Raw genomic sequence first — 23,614 nt, 5'->3', positions numbered from 1 at the left:
ATGGACCTCGACCCTCCGGCCAAGGATGGCACGAAGACGCCAAAGTCCTCCAGAATCTCCAAGAAGGCGACAAAGAAAGCCCCCCAACACGCGAAAGACACAGAACAGGAGAAGGACTCATCCAGAGCCTCGCGTAAGAAGAGAAAAAGAGGCGCCGAGAGATCACCCGATCATCGCAGCGACACAAGAACCCACCAAGTCGCCGATGATGGTAAGCAGGCTTGTGACCAGGCAGGCAAGCATGAAGCGCTCGCCGAGACATCGGCGATTAGAGCTGCAGGCGTTTCTGGTACCACCAGAAATGATGAGCTGCCAACGTCGTCCCAGCTCCCGACTACTGAGCGCGGTGACGTCACCGCGAGCCGATTACAACCGCTCGGCCCCACGGAAACAGAGCGCACCATAGTGCCAGCTTCGAGCGAGGGACAAGCGATGCTCCCAACAGCAAGCGACGAGTCAGCTGCTGCTGCCACAGGCGGCGTTCCTGGTGACCTCGCCACCGTTCCAGCTGAGCAAGTCCAGAGCACTGACGCAGAACCGCAGCACACGACGCGCACCATACGCAAGGCGTCTGCAGACCAAGCCGGCGTCGAGGCTGTGGAAGCGACCAAGCCGAGCTGCCCTGCAGACCAGCCGAACGCGAGGTCTCAGAGCGCGCGGCCGCAGCCCACCGTGGAGCGCCCTCAAGATGGGAAGAAGCCTTCGGGGTTTCGGATTACGGTAACCAACGCACTGCGAAAAACGAAGGATAGGTTTTAACGAATTTCCATGAGTGATGACGTCTCTAGCGCTGTACTACTTTCATCACGGACCCCATTGGGCCCACCTAAAAGCACCGCAGGGAGTCTACTGCATTTCAAGTAGGAGATATTTTGCATTGTCGCAAGTTCGTGGGGAATTAAATATGTTCATGAGCTCATAGAATTTTTCAGTGAAAATTTCCATTTTAACCCTTCATCAAGGAGGCTCACAGGAAACCATAGTATTAAAATGAGTCAATTTAAACTTGCGCCAATAATATCCTTTTGAATCAGAGTGCGTATGTCCCACCATTGCTCCTGCTTTTCTAGTTCTGTTGTTTCCCACTCGCTGCTGCTTGCTGCCTGCTGATTGTGGCCTGAAGCTGCGTATTATCAAAATTTGGCTGGTCTTGTCCTGCAGTGCTGCATTGCCGTTTTGTGGCACGTTTTAATATTTTTGTGGAGGATGTAACTGAGAGTTGTTGCTAAGGAAAGGATAGAAACTATGTGTACTTGAAGGCACACTGCACACAGGAAAACAACAAACGCTGCTGAAAAGTTTCGTTCCCAGATGGGTAGTAACAGGCTGTAATGTCTACTGGTCATGGCAGCTACCGGGAATTTTGCACGTTTTTGACCACTACGGCTACAATCGGCGAGCTTTATATTGACAATAACTGATGCAGGCAGATCAGTTAATAATGCAATGCGGACAAACAGTGCGTATATCGTAAGATTTAAACGCACACCATAGGCAAAAAAGCACAAGGGACGCGCGTTCTCTGGAAAAAATTTGCTCCAGGTTTTCGCCGCTACCCAGTCGCCCGGTATTAAGGCGAAAGCCTTTAATGCCTCATACGGTCGTTAGCAGCCGTGTCGGCAGCCGTGTCGGCAGCCTTGTCGGCAGATGTGTCCGCGTTTTGAAGGGTGTTACCGAGATATGCGAGACAGTTATTGAGAAATTTCCTTTCCGCAAATACAATTTTTAGTTTCTTCATTACCGCCCGTCTTTCTTCTCTCACTCCCACTTCCTCCCTTCCTGTACGGTGCGGTTCGGGTGACCACCGAGATGACAGAGAATTTCCTTTCCTCAAAAAGCGTTGCGTTCAAAGGGCAAGGCATCGCACCGAACGTGTGGTGGCGTTCCTCCCTTCCTTTACGATGCCGTTCGAGTGTCCACCGATATGACAGAGAATTACTGCTCCATTTCCTTGCCTCAAAAAATCTCTGCCTCTCCCGTAAACGAGAGTAGAGTAAGCATGAAATGTTTACGGGCCTAATGTCATCTCGGTGGACACCCGAACCGCACCGTACAGGAAGGGAGGAACGCCACCACCCGTTCAGCGCGATGCCTTGCCATTTGAACGCAAGGTTTTTTGAGGAAAGGAAATGGCGCAGTAATTCTCTGCCATCTCGGTGGACACCCGAACCGCACCGTAAAGGAAGGGAGGAACGCCACCACCCGTTCGGCGCGATGCCTTGCCCTTTGAACGCAGCGCTTCTCCCCCGGGCCCCTGTGCGCCTGCGCGGCTTTGCTTCGATGCGCGAAGCCCCTGAGAGATCACTTATGAGAACGAAGTGTAACGTTGCACTTATGTGCTTTCTGCACGCGTTATTCTTAAATCGGAAATTATAATTCCGTGCATTATCAAACCCCCAGCTCCACTGATATCTTGATAAACGTTGAGAAGGCACTGGCAGCAGTTATTTTTTGCCTCGTTTGGAGACCAACCGGCGCTTGCATGCCGGTCGCGTAGGAGGGCTTAGATAGTCTCGTTAAATCTCGTTAAGTCTCGTACGGTGCCCGGATGTTCTCGTTTCAGAGCCCGGATGACTGGAATTCAGTGCCCGTATGACTGGATTTCAGTGCCCGGATGACTGGATTTCAGTGCCCGGATGACTGGAATTCAGTGCCCGGATGAGTGGATTTCAGTGCCCGGATGATGGCTCTCGGTCTCGGCGTGACGTCACCACACTGCCGACAACGGGGGCTAAAAGCATTCCATGCTTAAAAATCTCTGCCTCTCCCGTAAACGAGAGTAGAGTAAGCATGAAATGTTCACGGGCCTAATGTCATCTCGGTGGACACCCGAACCGCACCGTACAGGAAGGGAGGAACGCCACCACCCGTTCAGCGCAATGCCTTGCCATTTGAACGCAAGGTTTTTTGAGGAAAGGAAATGGCGCAGTAATTCTCTGCCATCTCGGTGGACACCCGAACCGCACCGTAGAGGAAGGGAGGAACGCCACCACCCGTTCGGCGCGATGCGTTGCCCTTTGAACGCAGCGCTTGTCCCCCGGATCACGTATGACAACGAAGTGTAACGTGGCATTTATGTGCTTTTTTCACGCGTTATTAGAAATCGGAAATTATAATTCCGTGCATTATCAAACCCACAGCTCCACTGATATCTTGATAAACATTGAGAAGGCACTGGCAGCAGTTATTTTTTGTCTCATTTGGAGACCAACCGGCGCTTGCATGCCGGTCGCGTAGGAGGGCTTAGAGAGTCTCGTTAAATCTCGTTAATTCTCGTACGGTGCCCGGATGTTCTCGTTTCAGAGCCCGGATGACTGGAATTCAGTGCCCGGATGAGTGGATTTCAGTGCCCGGATGAGTGGATTTCAGTGCCGGGATGAGTGGATTTCAGTGCCCGGATGAGTGGATTTCAGTGCCCGGATGACTGGAATTCAGTGCCCGGATGACTGGAATTCAGTGCCCGGATGAGTGGATTTCAGTGCCCGGATGAGTGGATTTCAGTGCCCGGATGATGGCTCTCGGTCTCGACGTGACGTCACCACACTGCCGACAACGGGAGCTAAAAGCATTTCATGCTTAAAAAGCATTGCGTTCAAATGGCAAGGCATCGAGCCGAACGGGTGGTGGTGTTCCTCCCTTCCTGTACGGTGCGGTTAGGGTGTCCACCGAGATGACAGAGAATTACAGCGTAATTTCCTTTTCTCAAAAAGCGTCGCGTTAAAAGGGCAAGGCAACGCGCCGAACGGGTGGTGGCGTTCCGTGGACTGCCTGGCAGCGCTACAACACGCTGTCGCGTTCCACTACTAAAGGCGAGCTTAAGCGTCATTAATTAGCAGTTAATTAGTATTAAGGCGAAAGCCTTTAATGCCTCATAATGTCGTTAGCAGACGCGTCGGCAGCCGTGTCGACAGACACGTCGGCAGAAGTGTCGACAGACGCGTCGGCAAATTCGTCCGCCTTTCGGCGTCACTGCTTAAAAGGCTCAAGGATCCAGCATGAATAAAGGCGCATCTAGTGAATGCATGGGCTTCATAAATAAAGTAAAAGTAGTAGTCAAGAAAAGGGGAAAAAAAGAAGAAACAAAAAACAAAATAAAAATAAGATGTGGAATTAAAGATAAAAACAATAAAATTAAGAAAAGAGCAAAAAATTAAATAAAAACTAAATATGAAAAATAAAAAGTAAATAAAAACAAACAGTGGCCAGGAAACGCTTTCGCCTTGCAGCACTTTAGAGAGACAAAGTGCCCCCTGATTTTTTTTAGTCATTAACCTGTAATTAGTCGCTAATTAGTAATTGGTCATTACTTCGTCATCAATTATGTGTGAAGTCATCCAGTGGTGACGTCACCAGTGTCATATAGGCAAAGTGGCGCGGAAAACGCTTTCGCCCCTACGCACTTTAGATAGACAAAGTGCCCCTGAATTTTTTTGTTTCTGCAGGCTACAGTATGAACGGTCCATCATACCATGAGACATTTTAGGCGAGTGGATTACTAGACAGCTCCGAATAAACTATTTGCCTGATATTCACGTTCCATAAAAGTTTTTGTGGAAATAAAAGGGGATAGTGGGGCAGAACGAGGCACGGAGCAAAACGCAACAGCTTGTTACTTACCACCCCGTCGGATTTAAATGAGCTAACATGCTACCTTGGTATTTATGCGTTATGACCCGCCGCATGAGCATCATAGAAAGGTGCTGAAAAGGCGCAGCATTTTGTCCTTTAGACTTGTCAGAACTGTGCAGCTAAATCAACCTGGTGTCCAAGGTTAGTGCAGGTTAGGAATTACCGTTGTTTATTGGTGTCATGTTATGCAAAGTTATAGAATTTTCGCGCCCGTGGTGACTGGGATAAAATCATTTTAGGAGCATGCTAGATGCTGAGCAAAACGCGATATTCTATCATGGTTCGGTTGGACTAAAGTAAATGTAATGGCTTTGTTGCTTTCTCTAAAAGCTGTGCGCGTGTTTTTCCGCTCTCTAGGAAAGTCTTAACGTACAAAAGAAAAAAAGTTAGGCAGTGGCTTAGCTCTGCTTAAGCCTGGATACGCAAGCGAAAAGCTGTAGTTAGGCTTGGTTTGACGTCATGGCTGTCGCAGTTCGCGCACAATGCACTGGGAGCACCACGATAACAGTGGGGGCGTTCGGCCGTTCACACACTGCCTGTGCGGAGGCGGAGGAGGAGACGGGAATCGGCGCGGTTAAAATTCAGGGGGCACTTTGGCTCTCTAAAGTGCTGCAAGGCGAAAGCGCTTCCTGGCGCAGTTTTTTTCGTATTTTTGTCATTTTTTGTTTTGTTTCTTTTTATTTTTTATTTTTCTTTTTTCTTTTTATTTTCATTTTCATTTCTTTCCTTATTTTTCTTTTGCATATTTTGTTTTTCAATTTATTTTGATATTTGTTTCATTTCTTATTGTTATTGTTTTTAATCTTCCTTTGCTCACTTTTATTTTTTACTTCTATTTTATTTTTTATTCATTTTATTTTATTTATGAAACCCATGTATTCACTACAAGCGCCTTTATTCATGCTCAAAACTTGAGCATTCGTTGCGGAGTAGTAGCGTCTCCGCTTCAAATGCCGAACGCCCTAGTTCGATTCCCATACACGACGCAGTTTCTTTCCAAGTGAAACCCATGCATTCACTAGATGCGGCTTTATTCACGCTCAAACATTGAACCTTCGTGACGGAGTGGTAGCGCCTCCGCTTCAAAGGCCGAAGGCCCTGGTTCGATTCCCATACACGACGCAGATTCTTTCCAAGTGAAACCCATGCATTCACTAGATGCGGCTTTATTCACGCTCAAACATTGAACCTTAGTGACGGAGTGGTAGCGCCTCCGCTTCAAAGGCCGAACGCCCTGGTTCGATTCCCATACACGACGCAGTTTCTTTCCAAGTGAAACCCATGCATTCACTAGATGCGGCTTTATTCACGCTCAAACATTGAACCTTAGTGACGGAGTGGTAGCGCCTCCGCTTCAAAGGCCGAACGCCCTGGTTCGATTCCCATACACGACGCAGTTTCTTTCCAAGTGAAACCCATGCATTCACTAGATGCGGCTTTATTCACGCTCAAACATTGAACCTTCGTGACGGAGTGGTAGCGCCTCCGCTTCAAATGCCGAACGCCCTGGTTCGATTCCCATACACGACGAAGTTTCTTTCCAAGTGAAACCCATGCATTCACTAGATTCGGCTTTATTCACGCTCAAACATTGAACCTTCGTGACGGAGTGGTAGCGCCTCCGCTTCAAAGGCCGAAGGCCCTGGTTCGATTCCCATACACGACGCAGTCTCTTTCCAAGTGAAACCCATGCATTCACTAGATGCGGCTTTATTCACGCTCAAACATTGAACCTCCGTGACGGAGTGGTAGCGCCTCCGCTTCAAATGCCGAACGCCCTGGTTCGATTCCCATACATGACGCAGTTTCTTTCCAAGTGAAACCCATGCATTCACTAGATGCGGCTTTATTCACGCTCGAACATTGAACCTTCGTGACGGAGTGGTAGCGCCTCCGCTTCAAATGCCGAACGCCCTGGTTCGATTCCCATACACGACGCAGTTTCTTTCCAAGTGAAACCCATGCATTCACTAGATGCGGCTTTATTCACGCTCAAACATTGAACCTTCGTGACGGAGTGGTAGCGCCTCCGCTTCAAATGCCGAACGCCCTGGTTCGATTCCCATACACGACGCAGTTTCTTTCCAAGTGAAACCCATGCATTCACTAGATGCGGCTTTATTCACGCGCAAACATTGAACCTTCGTGACGGAGTGGTAGCGCCTCCGCTTCAAAGGCCGAAGGCCCTGGTTCGATTCCCATACACGACGCAGTTTCTTTCCAAGTGAAACCCATGCATTCAGAAGATGCGGCTTTATTCACGCTCAAAGATTGAGCCTTAGTGACGGAGTGGTAGCGCCTCCGCTTCAAAGGCCGAACGCCCTGGTTCGATTCCCATACACGACGCAGTTTCTTTCCAAGTGAAACCCATGCATTCACTAGATGCGGCTTTATTCACGCTCAAACATTGAACCTTAGTGACGGAGTGGTAGCGCCTCCGCTTCAAAGGCCGAAGGCCCTGGTTCGATTCCCATACACGACGCAGTTTCTTTCCAAGTGAAACCCATGCATTCACTAGATGCGGCTTTATTCACGCTCAAACATTGAACCTTCGTGACGGAGTGGTAGCGCCTCCGCTTCAAATGCCGAATGCCCTGGTTCGATTCCCATACACGACGCAGTTTCTTTCCAAGTGAAACCCATGCATTCACTAGATGCGGCTTTATTCACGCTCAAACATTGAACCTTCGTGACGGAGTGGTAGCGCCTCCGCTTCTAATGCCGAACGCCCTGGTTCGATTCCCATACACGACGCAGTTTCTTTCCAAGTGAAACCCATGCATTCACTAGATGCGGCTTTATTCACGCTCAAACATTGAACCTTCGTGACCGAGTTGTAGCGCCTCCGCTTCAAATGCCGAACGCCCTTGTTCGATTCCCGTACACGACGCAGTTTCTTTCCAAGTGAAACCCATGCATTCACTAGATGCGGCTTTATTCACGCTCAAACATTGAACCTTCGTGACGGAGTGGTAGCGCCTCCGCTTCAAAGGCCGAAGGCCCTGGTTCGATTCCCATACACGACGCAGTTTCTTTCCAAGTGAAACCCATGCATTCACTAGATGCAGCTTTATTCACGCTCAAACATTGAACCTTAGTGACGGAGTGGTAGCGCCTCCGCTTCAAAGGCCGAAGGCCCTGGTTCGATTCCCAGCGTCTGCGCAGTTTCTTTTATTGCGAAAGCAATACTACTCGCACTTTCAAGCCTTCGCGTGATCCGGCCGCAGTTACCTTTGACCTTTAGCGGAGTGAATATGGGCGACCAATTCGCTGCTTCAGATAGCCCGGCTGCAGTTACGCCGTGCCGCGCACCTGTGGCGCTACTGCCGCTGTGACCTCATACCAGCTGTAGATTATGTTTTCTTTCTCTCAGTCGCAACAACATCAAAAACAAAATATAAAAAAAATTACCGCAGACGCTTTGAGTCGCCGCGCAGCGGCGGCCGGTAGCCACGCGTGACCTGTAGACGCGGCGCACGGCGTTCCTTCAGTTGGAGGCGCTGCGCTTTTGCTTTCGCAACCTATCAGGCTTAACCAAAGCTGAACCCCCGTCAATTTCTTTTTAAGTAGTGACGAGTAGGCGGCGACTGCTGCGGCCACCTGCGCCGGGTGTGACATCACTCCTTTCGCGCATGAGCAGAAGTGGCAAATCTGGGCTCCGGCTCACGCGAAGAGCGGTGTTGACTATCCTAGTAAAGCTTTCCGCTTGAAAACAATGAATGCCGACTAGCGCACCGAAAACGTCAAGAAACCTGTGCGGAGAGGCAAGCTCGGAGATATCGGGGCTCTACCCTGCGCGGTAAATTTTGGGTGGGGATGTTCAACAAGTGCCAAGCAGGGGTGTGAATCTTGCCTCTGGCAATGCTGGACAGACTCGTTTAAGATGTATTTAGCATCCCAATGTGCGAGGGCTAAGGCGATGGAGGCCTCCTCTGTCACCTCAGGAGAGCCCGATGGAAGACTGTGACTTAGGGAGGGGGTTAGGGTTGGACTGTAGCCACCTGTTACAGCGTCATGCGTTGTGCCTGCGGCGTCTGGTGTCCTGAGCTTGTCCGTAATACTTGTAAAGGTTATTAGGAAGGGGTTGAACACCGAGAAGTGTATGGATGTAGTAAATTTAAATAGGGTTCGTTGTGCTTTTCAGGGGGCCTCAGGCCTCTCCAAAAGTGGTGATTCGGCGGTGATGAAGAAGGAGACTGCTGATGATAAAGATCATGAAACAAAGAATTATATTTACAGAATTTACAAGGGTAAAGAAACTGAAAGTTAAAGAATCTAAGTCACGCAGACAAATCAACAACTGCAAGTTAAATAAAAAACAACCTCCAACAAAGAAATAACTTACAGTAAATTACTTATCGACTAAATGCATTAGTTAAAACCTAGGTGCTGTGAAAGATGCGGCCAAGAACAGAGGTTCCACCTAGACTGATGTCCAAAGCTTTCGCGCCCCATTTTAAGGGTTCCAGGAATAAGGAAGCTAGGGCGACAGTCTATCTCTCGAGTAGGCTCTAAAAGATTGCCTATAGCAGTTAATGGAGCCAAATTCCTATGCTTTCGTTGCAGGGAAGAATAGTATGGTGATTTTACTCAGTCGGTCTTGTGCACTGTTATATTTTACGTCATAGAGTGGGGCAAAATGCGACATTTTAATGTTTTAAGTTTAATTACATCTGACTGTGTTCCTATTAAGCAGTACCCTTCATCTTTGGTGAACGTGATGCCGGGGTGCTAGGGAATGAGTCGGAAATATGTTTTTTCACGTCTGAGAAAAAATAGGCGACCGTTTCCATATTTATGCCCCGTTTTGCCCCACTCCTCCCAAGTAGTCAGTCGCCTGAAGCATTATAACCAAAAAAATCCTTTGTTTGCTACACTCCTGAATCATTCGCAATGTCCACGTGACTCAGCAAAAGGCCCCGGCCAAAACAAGATGTGCCCTTGCTTTAAGCAGTGTGTTGAGCCGAGAATCTTAATAGAACACCAATGAAAAATGGTTGCAATGATGGGCAATAAAAATTCAAATCCAGGCGTATTTACTTTTACGAATCATGAATTGGTTACCGCATCCTCAATTAAGTCTTTATGAAACCTCAGTCATATCGGGTTCGATCCTGGCCGCGGCGTCAAATTTGATTTGAGGCAAAATTCTAGTGCCCCGTGTACTGTGCGATGCCAGTGCACGTTAAAGAATGCCAGGTGGTCGAAATTTCCGCAGCCCTTCACTACGGCGTCCCTCATAACCTTCGTCGCTTTAGGGTGTTAAACCCCCGTAAACCATAAAATGCATTCTATATGACTCAGGTTTAAGAAAGTCTTCATTGAGGATGCGGTAAAGGATTCATGATTGTTAGAAATGAGTAGGCCTGGATTTAAGCTTTTATTGCTCATCATTGCAACCTTTTTTCATTTGTGTTATATTAAAATTTTCGGCTCTGTAAACTGCTTAGGCAAGGGCACATTTCGTTTTGGCCGGGACCTTTTGCTTGGTCAGATGGACATGAAAAGCAGGAGTGTAGCAGACAAAGGATTACTTTATACACATTCATGTGCTTTCTGATATATCGCACATACAAAACTCGAGCCCGAAGTAGCGGCGACCTAGTTCATTTTTCTGTGGTGCACCCTGTCAGATCCCTGAGGTCCCCAAGAGGCGCGTCTGCATCAAATGTTGCGCCGCGACATCCTGCCTATTACTAGCCGTCTTCGCCACTGTGCTTCTGGCATTTCGAGGCCCCTCCCATGGACGCCAATACAAGACCTGCGACACGCTGGCATGCGCCGCCTACTCGAAGCGGCTGCAAGAGTCCATAAACGTCTCTGTGAACCCTTGCGACAGCTTCACACATTATGTATGCGATGGCTGGAACAGTCGCTACGAAGCCAGCGTCAACGACCTTGCGCTCCTGTCCGCTCTCACTCGAATGTACCACATTGTTCGAGATATGAACGTACCCAAGAGCGGTCAAAATATGATGCAACGCGCCGCAGCGTTCTACCTCAGTTGCGAATGCGTTGGAAGAGGCCGCTGCAACGAACTACTACACGTCGCGCTGGCGCTGGAGGGAGCGAACATCGTGTGGCCTCTCAAGGCGCACCGTCCAGATTTCCTACACTCCCTGCTGCACGTGTCCATGAAACTTCGTTGGGCAGGTATCCTTACTTTCGAGGTAATCAATACTAAGCGAAAAAAGTACCTGCTGCTGCGACCACCGCTAGCTTTCTTCATATTAGGCCGCAGGGCAAAAGAGCAACTTCGTTCCCCTGGCAGCAGGGAGCATTATTTCGAGGTATTGAAAACAAAATTCAATGCCGCAAGTAGCACCGCCATTCAAGGTGACCTAGTGACATTTGAAGAAACACGAAATGTCGAAATAAAGATATGGGACGAGCTCTGGAAGAACGCTGCCGCACATCCCACGTTCAAGATGAAAAAGGAGTTATTCTACAATTCCGTCCCAAACCTCACGCTGGAGCGGTGGAAGCGAGCTTTGAACGACTACGGAGTGTGGTTGCGTGACGATGAAGATATCGGGTTCCTGAGCGAGTCAGTGCCCTTTCTTCGTGCCTTCCTCAGTTTGTGGAACAAGTACGGGGAGGAACAGATGCACCTTCTGATGTCCTGGTGTACGGTTCAGGTGGCGGCGTGGTTTGCTAACCAGGAGCTGCTAGTCAACTTCTACGGCACCGAGCAGAAGGTGCAGCTATTACACCGCGCGTTCTGCTTCAGCAAAACTTTCATCGTCACCGGCGACAGCCTGCTTCACAGGTGCGTTGTAGTGTACAATACTTTGATACTTCGGTTCCTGACTGCAGCGATAGTTCGCGGCTTTTCTCTATCAGCGACCATACCTCGGCAAAATCACGAGTGCTCACTCAGTCTCACTCACAAAACTTTGGTCAACCTAAGCGCTCACTGAGCCTCACTGTCATAAAAGCCTCGGCACATTCCAACTCATGAACTCACTCATTTACGATTACAACTCACTTGGGATCACTCAAACTCACCTCCCTTCAGGTGTCAAGAACTCATAACGAGCCACGCCTCACGCAGACTCACGACTTATGAAGGCTCACTCAATCTTTTCAACTCACGACTCATTTGGTCTCACTGGCTCATTTCGACTCGCGACTCATCTGGGCTCACTCATTTCGACTCATGACTCATGTGGAGTCACTCATTTCGACTCACGACTCATCTGGGCTCATTTAAGTGCAATAGGTATTACGAGTGAACACTAAACGCGACCGGACTGACCACTCTTCATAAAATCTCAATGTCAGCATGCATCACCACGACTCGGATCATGATCTGAATGTGAGCTCAGACTTACCTCGACTCAGATCATAATCTGAACATGAGCCCGGACTCACCTCGACTCAGATCATGATGTGAATGTGAGTCCGAACCCACAGCTCAGATCATGATCTGAACGTTCGTCTCGACTCACTCACGGCTCAGGTCAAAATCTGAACATGAGTCCGGAATCACTTATGACTCAGATCATGATCTGAACGTGAGTCTAGACTCACTCACGAATCGGATCGTGGCTTTAAATAGCATGAGTGAGCCCGGGTGAGTCCACTCATTAGAGTTCACCCACCTACGTCGGCGACCCACAATCAATTTCTTGCATAAGCCGGTTCCAAGACGCGTGCAAGCATGATGATCGGTTTTTCGTCAGGATTCCGGAGCAAGCTTCATTTTTCTTCTTTACAACCTAACTGAGACAGACAGACAGAGACAGACAGACAGAGACAGAGACAGAGACAGAGACAGAGACAGAGACAGAGACAGAGACAGAGACAGAGACAGAGACAGAGACAGAGACAGAGACAGACAGACAGACAGACAGACAGACAGACAGACAGACAGACAGACAGACAGACAGACAGAGATATGTTTTAGTGCACTGTGGTTCGTACCTCGGGATGGTCTCCGAAGTTGTTCTTCTCTCCAGCAACGTGCGGAATAAGATGCAGCCGGTTACTGCCAGACAAGATCGACGATTTTATTTACAAAGCAGGTTATCAGGAGTCTCCCCCCTAGAAGCACACTGAAGCCACGTTTTATACATTTTCAATTCCCCAGGTACCTATCTGGGGGAAACTTGGTTGTTCGAACATCGCCAATCACATTTCTTGACGAAACCCGCCCACAAAAGGCGGAACATCACCCTCTCGCCACCGTGACAAAAAGGCGGGACATTCACACTCTCGCCGGTCCTCCCACGCACAGATGGTCGATTTGTGTATTTTGTTCACCCATCGTTCCGTGGAATTAGGAGTCCTTTGGCGGCAACTAAGGTGATATACACATTCTCGCTGTCAAGTCGGAGCCGTTCCAACCGTGATGGACTCCCTTTCGTTGTCGGTCCGCTGTCGGTTTTGAGCGAACTTGAGAACCCAAACAGACGCGTTTCCGCCGACAGCCGATTTAGGGGCCTCCGTCCCCTGGTTGCGCCGCCACGCTTTCCCCCCGCCGCAGCCGCCGACAAGGGCTGCCGCAAAGGTTAGCCAGCAGTGTCTCTCGGCCGTGAAGGAGGGGGCGACGGCCGTTTCTCGACCTCGAAGGAGAGGGTAAGGAGCCACCGGCGGGCGCACGTGTACGCGACCAAAACAATTCCCAGAACGGGACACCGGAAGCAAACGCGTACACAAATACACACACGCACTCAGCGTGCTGAAACCGGCCGTTATTCACGTAGCCCAGTCCCGCTGGCGCCACTGTCGTCGCTGCAGACGGCGCGTCGAGCCCGACAGACAGACAGACAGACAGACAGACAGACAGACAGACAGACAGACAGACAGACAGACAGACAGACAGACAGACAGACAGACAGACAGACAGACAGACAGACAGACAGACAGACAGACAGACAGACAGACAGACAGACAGACAGACAGACAGACAGACAGACAGACAGACAGACAGACAGACAGACAGACAGACAGACAGACAGACAGACAGACAGACAGACAGACAGACAGACAGACAGACAGACAGACAGACAGACAGACAGACAGACAGACAGACAGACAGACAGACAGACAGACAGACAGACAGACAGACAGACAGACAGACAGACAGACAGACAGACAGACAGACAGACAGACAGACAGACAGACAGACAGACAGACAGACAGACAGACAGACAGACAGACAGACAGACAGACAGACAGACAGACAGACAGACAGACAGACAGACAGACAGACAGACAGACAGACAGACAGACAGACAGACAGACAGACAGACAGACAGACAGACAGACAGACAGACAGACAGACAGACAGACAGACAGACAGACAGACAGACAGACAGACAGACAGACAGACAGACAGACAGACAGACAGACAGACAGACAGACAGACAGACAGACAGACAGACAGACAGACAGACAGACAGACAGACAGACAGACAGACAGACAGACAGACAGACAGACAGACAGACAGACAGACAGACAGACAGACAGACAGACAGACAGACAGACAGACAGACAGACAGACAGACAGACAGACAGACAGACAGACAGACAGACAGACAGACAGACAGACAGACAGACAGACAGACAGACAGACAGACAGACAGACAGACAGACAGACAGACAGACAGACAGACAGACAGACAGACAGACAGACAGACAGACAGACAGACAGACAGACAGACAGACAGACAGACAGACAGACAGACAGACAGACAGACAGACAGACAGACAGACAGACAGACAGACAGACAGACAGACAGACAGACAGACAGACAGACAGACAGACAGACAGACAGACAGACAGACAGACAGACAGACAGACAGACAGACAGACAGACAGACAGACAGACAGACAGACAGACAGACAAATTTGCTGCAAGTGAGTAATTCGTATGGAAGAAGCTAGTTCGCTTAGCTAAAAAAAGGAACAGTGTCTATATTAACAACTGTCTGCAGTCGTTTGGCGTACAAGCTGCCTCCAAAATAATTAGGAGGTTTTTCATCCCCCCTAGCCTTTCTGTATAGACCAGATTTTTTTACCCTCGCACACAGGCGTCGGACGCGCGCCTACTCTCGACGCCAGTCGCCATCTGTCGGCGCGCGCGGCCCGAGGGACTGCGGGTCGCGCCGGCGCCGCGCATAGAACGCATGTTTACGTGTTCGCTTCTGCCGTTTTGTGCTCCATCAGCTAACGTATGAGGAGGGTGTCTGCTGTGCGTCACTACTCACATTTGCCCTCTTCCAGACAGTGCTGCGGTTATCTTGTGCGCAGTTACTCGTTAACGTGATATCCGAGGGTAGTCGACCAGGTAGTGTACGGACTAGAAACCGGCACTTCGAAGCAGATTTCTGCGCTGTCGTGTCGTTTGTTGTCGCCTTTTACGTGCGATATCATCTATGATAATATTATGCATTAGAATGTAGATCTATTGACTTGACTCAGTGGAGTAGTAACTGGATAGGCGAGCTGCAGACTGAAGGTTGTCCCGACGGAGCGCGTGTTTTCGATCACCAGTACGTGTTCAGCATCCTTGCGCTGAGCTTGCTCTTGTTCCCATTCAGAACATTTCATGCACAGGATTGTAAGCACGACCGCTACCGATTTCAGCTGCTTTTTCCGCACACATGTCAGAGGTATCTGGGGGTTAAAGGTTTATCTATAGTATCTTTCTGCTGTTGGTATCTACCTTAGCTTGGTTTGGTTTATTAAGGTTTTACGTTCCAAAGCGACTCAGGCTATGAGGGACGCCGTAGTGAAGGGCTCCGGAAATTTCGACCACCTGGGGTTCTTTAACGTGCACTGACGTCGCACAGTACACGGGCCTCTAGAATTTCGCCTCCTTCGAAATTCGGCCGCCGCGGCCGGGATCGAACCCGCGTCTTTTGGGCCAGAGCAGAGAGCCGTAACCACTGAGCCACTGCAGCGGTGTGGTATCTGCATTATTCATAGGAAAATATGCGCGATTTCATTACATTTTCCGCACTTAGCCAAACGCCTACGCAACGCTCTCACACGCGGCGAGAGCTCCTGAATAACATAACGCGACTTCGGACCTCAGAATTAGTGAAAGCTGGATTAGCTGCTCATATCTATTCAAGCTTTTATAAATTAAGCGAAAGTACGTTTTTATGCACCAGGTTGCATAAACCATGACAAAATTTGTTTTCTGTTGGCGCTGCGACTCAGTTGAGCTCACAGCGGTAATTTGTTCATAAACTGGCGCGGCGACAAGAAAGCCGTTTGTGGAAGGGGGGGGGGGGGCTTTATGGCCGGCAGGAAGGAATAAGAGTGCATGGGAATTGGAACTGCATACTAGCCGCACACCTAATTCTTGATATTGAATAAAAAGTTTCTTTGCGGTGGAGCACCAAGACGGAATTCGATATAAGCACGAGCGCGTTCTAAGCGCCGGCACAATTCACCTGAATGTCAAACTAAATGTCATTAAAACGCGTCAATGTTATCGCTTTGATAACGTAAATACTTCCTGCAACACAGCCACGCAGCGGAAGTATGCTCGACAATGTTTTTTTAGCGCCCGAAGCGCGGCTATATGCAGGCGCGGCCGCGGAACTGCCGCAGCCCCGCAGTCCCCAAAGAAACGCCCGCACCGCGGCGCGCCAGTCGGTGCAAAATGGCCGCGCCCAGGAGAGGCTCAAAAATCTGGTCTATAGCTGTGCAATCGTTGGGTTCGAAGACGACGCAGTAAAGACACTAAAATTAAGCGTAGTTCACACTCATCTGTCAACAGAGAACCGTCAGGAAGAGTTTCAGAGAAGCACTGGGTGCTTTGCACTGTAGAGCCGTTGAAAGCGCTGCCTGTGGAGACACACTTATTTTCCGGTCTTAAAATGACTCAAACAAGCAGCCTGAGATAAAAACACGAAAAAATAGAAATAGCACTGCTCGTCTTGTGTTCGTTTGTTTCTTCCAAATACGAGGGAAAAATAGGTCATGAAGCAGCTAGCAAATTAATTAACGGCAAGTTACTTTCATTATATCGCTTTTTTTGCATTGCAACTTAAGAGACTGAAATGAGCGCAACCCTGCCCATTCAAGATTTTAACGGCGCGTGATATAACCTTGTGTTATGTGCTTGTGTTATTCACAATATAATGTAGAGGACGACCGCACTTCGTCGATTTGAGCGCATTCGTGGATATGTGAGGAACTTGTTGGGATGAGCGAGGGGCGAAACATGGCGGACGGGCTTTTCGTGCTTAGCTTCTCGTGCTCATTGAAGAAGATTTGATTTCCGGCTCTTGTAGAGCTGTAACTTCGCTCGCTGCGTAAACTATTCCCCACCCTTGTCTCCTTACACTTGAGCGAAAGTAGCTTGTCTAGTCTCAATTCCCTGACTCAGCTCTTAACATTTGCGCTGTGTGTCACGGTCAACGGTCAAGAATGTACTGCCGTAGTGCCCTCCCTCATGTGTATATGTCCGCTTTGCGCTGAGCGGGTTGTCATGACGATTTAAGAAATGAGAAAGAAATAAACAGCGGGCTGCTTCCTGAACCCCACGATTCTTCAGCTTCATTTTAACATAACGCCACGAGATGAAAGTGACACATAGTGCACATTTACAGATTCTGCGACGCCACTCTCCCTGGGGATCTTCGGCCTCAAGCGCAGGCGCTGATTTGGGACGTCCGTCAGTCTCTGCATGGGCAGCTTCTCCGCTGGAAGCATTATGATGAGAACGTGACTGTGGTCCACGACTGGAACTCCACCTCTCTTGCACTGCAGTACTTCGACAAACCAGCCGGAGAGGACTACGACGGCGAATCAGGTACGTATACGCGCGGATAGGCACCCTGTTAAACACTTCTCCGAAAACAGTTCCCGTTAGTCCTAGAGTTTCCCTGCGGACACTCAAGTTGGAGTATATGTCACAGGAAGTGAATCAGTTCATTAAACCCCAAAGTTCTAACTTTCTCTGATAGCCCGGTGGCTGCAAGATTTGTTCCTGTTCCTAAATCCAATGACACTTGAAATGGGTGCAAATACAGGGTCTGTTCTGAAAGTAGTAGGACTGGTTTTTTCCTGGGTGAACGGTCGGATGAGAGGTGTTTTGCGCGTGCAGGATCGTTGAAGGGGGATATTGGGAATGCTGGGTAAAATGGGCAGTCGGCTCTCGGCCGTTGAAGAGAGGAGGTCGCTTGTGCTGTGAACCCCTGTCAAAACGTCTCGTCACGCAGAATCGTCGAGCGTTTACTGGATCAGCGACACGCGATCAAATTTTGAGTAAATCTTTGTAAAACGGGCAGCGAGACTCACAAAATGATTAAGGAGGCCTACAGTGACGCTTCCATGGGTAGATCAGGTGTTGTTTGAGTGGCACAAGCTGTTCCAAGAAGGTAAGGAAAGAGTGGAGGAAGGCGACCGCTCCAGACGCCCTTGGACCAGTAAGACCAACGAAAATGTGTAGCGAGTGAAACATTTACTTAACAAACAGTGATCATAGAATGAGTATCAGAATGATTGCTGATGACTTGAGCATTCCTCAAACCCACGTTAAAGAACCCCAGGTGGTCGAAATTTCCGGAGCCCTCCACTACGGCGTCTCCATAGCCTTAGTCGCTTTGGGACGTTAAACCCCATAAACCAAACCAAACCAAACCAAACCAAACCAAGTTTTTGAGATCGTGACAGAAAACTTATCCATGAGGATAGCGTGCGCGAAGTTGGTGCCGGGAGTGTTGTCAGAGGAGGAAAAGGCAAACCGGTAGGATCTTCTTCATCATGTGAATGAGGACCCCGATTTTTTGCCCAGCACAAGGCGGCAACGATGCCTCAGCCCCCTACAGCCTCGACTTGGCCCCGCCAGACTTTTTTCTATTCCTGAGAATAAAATCGACGCTTAAGGGGGAACATCACGGATCGGTAGAGGTGGTTCAGCAGGCCGTGACAAGGGAGCTAAATAGCATTCCGGTCCAGGCGTTCCTGGATTCGTACGAAAACTGTAAAACTCATTGGCAGCAGCGTGTAGGTTCGGAAGGGTGCTACCTTGAAAAATTGTAATGGTTTGTACTATTCCCTTGAATAAATTTTGTTTAAAAAAATGAATCCTACTACTTTCAGAACAGACCATGTATGTCGCCCCATTTCACCTACCTGGGCTCAATCGAATATCAATGAAAATATCCTGAAGCTCCTCGTAACAATCATTGGCAAAAACAATCTAATTGTTTCTAAAATGCGGCTTTAGGAAAAGGCTACGAACTACAACCCAATGATAGACGAAACTGTCTTGGACGTCCAAGACGTCCATAGGACATACAGGGGAGTTTTAGTGCCCACTGGGAACGTACTTGATGAAAACCATTCATGGCCTCACATTCGCTCTTGACAAACACAGCCACGGTGACGTCTTATTCCTTCTTTATTCAAACTCTTTTGGTGCCAAAGCACTGATGCGCACACCAAAGCCACCATGAATTTTTCAACCGACCTTACGGACTTCAGCCGTTGCCTGGGAACAGCGACGCCAAGTTAAGTTTTTTGCGCGTGAAATAAAAAAAAAGATTTAATGAATTTAGCCCTGACGGGGGTTTGAACCTGTGCTGGCGCGAAGAGTTCAACTTCGCTGGTCAGTGCAACAAAGCACAATGATACCGCCTCAATTGATCACACCTCGTGCTACTCTGCAACACACCCGCTCTATGCATTGCACATCGTGGTCTTCATCAGCTTCGATTTGCGGCGCGAACCGATCAGATAAGCTGAACCTCGACCAGAGCTTAACCAGAGTCGAATACCGTCGACAGAGGTGCCGACGACCCAGCAAAGTAAAACCATCAGCCAATCAGGCTAAACACATGCTTCGCACGTCCGCTCGGTTTAACTACGTTAAAAGCGTACCATTTTTTTTTATCACGTGCAATTCCAAGGCCACGAATCAGGCCTTTTTATATAAAAGTAACGTCTGGTGTGCAGTATGGAGTGAAGAAATGCGTGTGGAGCCATCGTAGTTCTGGTTACATCAACGACCTGACGTCAAACCTCAACGAAACAGTGCGAATGATAGCAGGGGCTGCATTATTTAGGAAAACGCTTGAAGATCATGTAATTCTCAACCATAAATGAAAGATGACGTCTAGTTTCGATAAATAAATTTTTATGACCACATCGAGAAAAATTGGCAGTTGGCTTCCGTCATGTGTATGTACCGTCAGGGACAAAAGTGCTATACTCCACGCGGCGGGATACGGAGCAGCGGAAAATGGAGGCATTCGGAAAATGGAGGCATTTTGACGAGCTAAAGCACGAAACACTGAAACGAGCCAAGCGACATGCCTGCTGATGATAAAGGTCTCGCATTGGCTATCTCGATTCCAGATGCCACCTGCAGATGGCGTTGCAACGCAGTTTTTCGTTGCTCCCGCTCCCGCCGCGTGGAGTCTACCACTTCTGTCCCTTATAGTACATATTGTATGTACGCGCACTGTAGATGCGCTCTGACACTTTCACCTGTGCCTGTTCCCACTTTACTCACCGCTATCGCCGAGCGCCTCACCTGCGTTCGACGATAACAGTGAACAACGTATCTAAATATGAACGCTTTCCTAAATCATTCACTTTCCAGCCCACGCAGATGATATTCTCATTGGTCACCACGTGATTGCTTGAGGATTATGTTTTGCGACTTACTGCAACTGAGGGCTACGCTGGACCTGCTGGCTTCTAGGAAGTCACATGTGGACGTAGTACGATTGTACACCGTTTCCGTTGCCGGATTACAGAGCCCAAGGATGTCGACCAGGAAGGCTTAGTGGACATGGGCGGCTCGCTGGTGGCCAACTGGCAACTCGCCGCTCGAGCTTCGTTCCGGAACCGTTCTTCCCGGCGTCTGTTCAAGGTCATCCAGGAGCTGGGACTGTATGTACTCCGCGCTGATGGGTGGGAACGCGACGTGTCCCTGCTGCCGCACGCCTTCAGCTTTCCGTACTTCGATCATGGTGCCACTCACGCGCTCAACTACGCCGGGATCGGCAGTCGCTTGGCGGAAGCGCTCAGTGAGCTCTTCCTCTGGGCCTACTTAACGTCTCGTCAGGCATTAGGTGCTTTCAAGGACCACTTTCGTTGTATGGAGAACGCCACATCAAATAAGGTGAGAGTACAACCAAGCCATTATGAGTTGTTAGCATACTACCCGAGTATTATGTGTACAGTCTTGGACGCCTCACTACCGCCTCCTTGGCGACAGAGGGGCATAATGCTGTTGCACCGAAACAATCTACAACTACAACGACATGCTGTAGCTGAATCGGCGGTTTTCGCACTGACCGCAAGGTGGTGCTCGAGCAATGCTCTGGAGTGGTGAATACTGCGTTCTTCACACTGCCCTTGCTTTATTAATCTTCTCTTAACGGACCAGTTTTTTTACTCTTAAGCGTCAAAGCCTTGTTATAATAAAACGAACTGATCAACAGTATTGAACACGAAGTGTTGCCTTCTGCGTGTCTCTATGGTTTTTGAGCGAAAAATAACTTATGATGTCAGATAAAGACAGACGTCTGGCATCGAGCACATAGCTACAGACGCGTCATTACGCACTTATATTTTGCGATACAAACTTAAAACGCTCGCATCTGAAGCTCGAAGCTTCGCTTTTCTAGCTAACGTGTGCATATTCGGTAGCACTATAGAAAAAGCACGATGCTAGCCAGACAAATAGAAAAAGCACGATAGCAGAGCAGATCAACTTCAGCATTGGTACATCTTGCTAATAAAATCAATCTAAATTATTTCCCGCAAATAGTCTCTATACAGGGTGTCAGTCCTGTCGAGAGGAACTTTCTAGCAATCGTTTCTGGCAAATCAACAATGACAGAATATCTCTCGCGACATTCGCCTCAGGGACAGCAGGGACGTACGCAGCCAGTTTCGAAAGTTTGTTACGCACTCTACGCCGCCAAGAAAGCGTGCGCGTCAGCACACCGACGTCCAGCTCTGCGGCTGCAGTGTCTTCCTCTAAATCGCACATCACTGCGCACTTCTCATGTCGGCCCAGACCCAATGGACACTGAAACCCCCTTGGACCTCCACAGGACGTCTAAGGGAGTTTGGGTGTTCATCGCGGAGTTTAATTCTCAAAAAATTAACGGGTCAGTATTCGCAAGCCAGGAAAGATATATGAAGTCGGAATCAACGAAGGTGATCAGTTTAGCATATGCACTGCGATAGAGTGCTCTGACGCAGTTTATATTTGCAAAAGACTGTCTATACCGTAATGTCAAAAGCACAGACTGGTGGTCGCGTTGGCGTTGCATCGCACACCACGTGTCTATCTTCGTCCGTGTGCGCATGCACATTGGCTGCACCGCAATATCGGCGGCCGTATCATTCCGAGCCTCATCAAAGTTTTCGGTTTGTATATTCACTCTCGCAGATCGACCGGAATTCTTTCGCGCCTTACCTGGAGCCCCTCTCCCTGAAGACTGCTCTGCACGCGTACCGAGCGCGCAACGCCGCGACAGACGTTCGTGTCCGCGGCCTCGAGTTCCTGAGCCCAGAGCAGCTCTTCTTCGTCGCCGCGTGTTACGCGCGCTGCGCGAGGACCAGCGGGCCTCCGGGCGTCGCCGACGGGCAGTGCGACAAGGGGTTTCGGCACGTCGCCGAGTTTGCTGATGCGTTCGGATGCGCGCCAGGCACGCGCATGAACCCCTCGCACCGGTGCGACATTTTGTGACCCCTTCGTGCGGCTTTTTGACACTCGTGTTGTTGTGATTTGAGTGAATAATGGGGAAAACGTTACTGAATGTCCGTCAAGAAAACCGAGTCGGCTACTACTAGTAAAACAATTGTGGGACGAATTGTAAATGGTGCCACTGTTAACGCTAAAGACAGTTTTTACGTAGATATATCGGATAGCAATCGCCACCGTAGCGTTATATGCAAGCAGTCAAACGCCACAAATTTTCGGAAATCTTTCGGAAGGGAATTGGACTTCGTGAGGGCATTATACCAACGTCAGGAAGGCTAAGGTCTCATTTTTTTTCCTTGGTAAATTCTGGACAAAGCCTGACACTGAAGCAATTGGATTCATCAATTGCTAATTGCTAATCAATGCTAATCAATTGCGAGTTGGTACATCATCATGCACCAACTCGCCGCTCAGGCCATTCTTCTCAATTGGATTTCATTTGAATGGCATCCAGTCTTTCCATTACTCCGCGTAACGAAGAAGAAATGCAGCGGATTGAAAGTTTTTCGATTAATAATTATTAATACATCATCCTTCACTCAAATCTTTATTTTTGTCTTAAGCCTCCGTTTTCCTATCTATGGGGATATTTAAAAAGGGTGTTACAAGAAAGGAAACGCCTGGTGACACGTGCGTATGACCAGCGAGGGGGGGGGGGGGGTAGATTGCTGCTGCCACGCACGGAAGTACGTCATAACCAAGTGACAACATATTTTAACAAAAGGGCGCATAAAATCGACATACACTTTTAGAATATTCAGTTACAGCTTAAATACTCACCTGTAATACAACTGTTAAATTTCGTTTTTATATTTAGTTGAAATGTTTCTAAAGCGCATGAGTTAAGGCAGAGTTGAGGCGAGGCGGCGGCCATGGCTTGAGGAGGAGTTCCCACACAAAACGAATTTTGTCCAGACCGTTGGCTCGAAGGCATTTAGTTCTCCCATATGGAGATACTCGATGCCGAGCAAGCGTACGACAGCGTACCCCATGCCGTGCTTTTACCCACGTTTTTACCTCCCTGTCGGATGTGGGGCCTCCGAAGCTTCTGCTGGACAGCCTTCTACGTCTCTCTGAGGAAAACACGGTCTTCGCGCACTTCGGGTCCTCGATCGGCCCCATCGCAGTGAATAAAGGTCGGCGCCAAGGTTGTCTGCCGTCCCCACTCGTATATTCTCTATGGCGAGCATCGAGCGAGAGCTGCTTGGGTAGCAGATTGGTTTCCGCCTCAGCTGGCATGGATGACGACCGCCGCGGACGATCTAGTGCTGCCTGTGGAATACTCCCGAAG

General features: G+C 49.1%; 1 protein-coding gene across 1 annotated transcript; it reads left to right on the top strand.

Annotated features, from left to right (window-relative positions):
- Positions 1–22,369, top strand: LOC149327897 (endothelin-converting enzyme 1-like). Its single transcript, XM_089563938.1, has 5 exons — positions 1–720; positions 10,263–11,398; positions 17,204–17,406; positions 20,360–20,727; positions 22,009–22,369. Exons 1-5 carry the CDS (start codon positions 1–3, stop codon positions 22,306–22,308), a joined length of 2,727 nt encoding a protein of 908 aa, XP_089420064.1. The 3' UTR covers positions 22,309–22,369.
- The last annotated feature ends 1,245 nt before the right edge of the window (positions 22,370–23,614 follow it).

Source organism: Amblyomma mixtum, chromosome 10 (genome assembly GCF_055824585.1).
Source record: "Amblyomma mixtum isolate Tamu chromosome 10, ASM5582458v1, whole genome shotgun sequence".
Taxonomy (NCBI): domain Eukaryota; kingdom Metazoa; phylum Arthropoda; class Arachnida; order Ixodida; family Ixodidae; genus Amblyomma; species Amblyomma mixtum.
The sequence above is the reverse complement of the archived record's forward strand: the minus strand, read 5'-3'. Positions and strand labels throughout refer to the sequence as shown.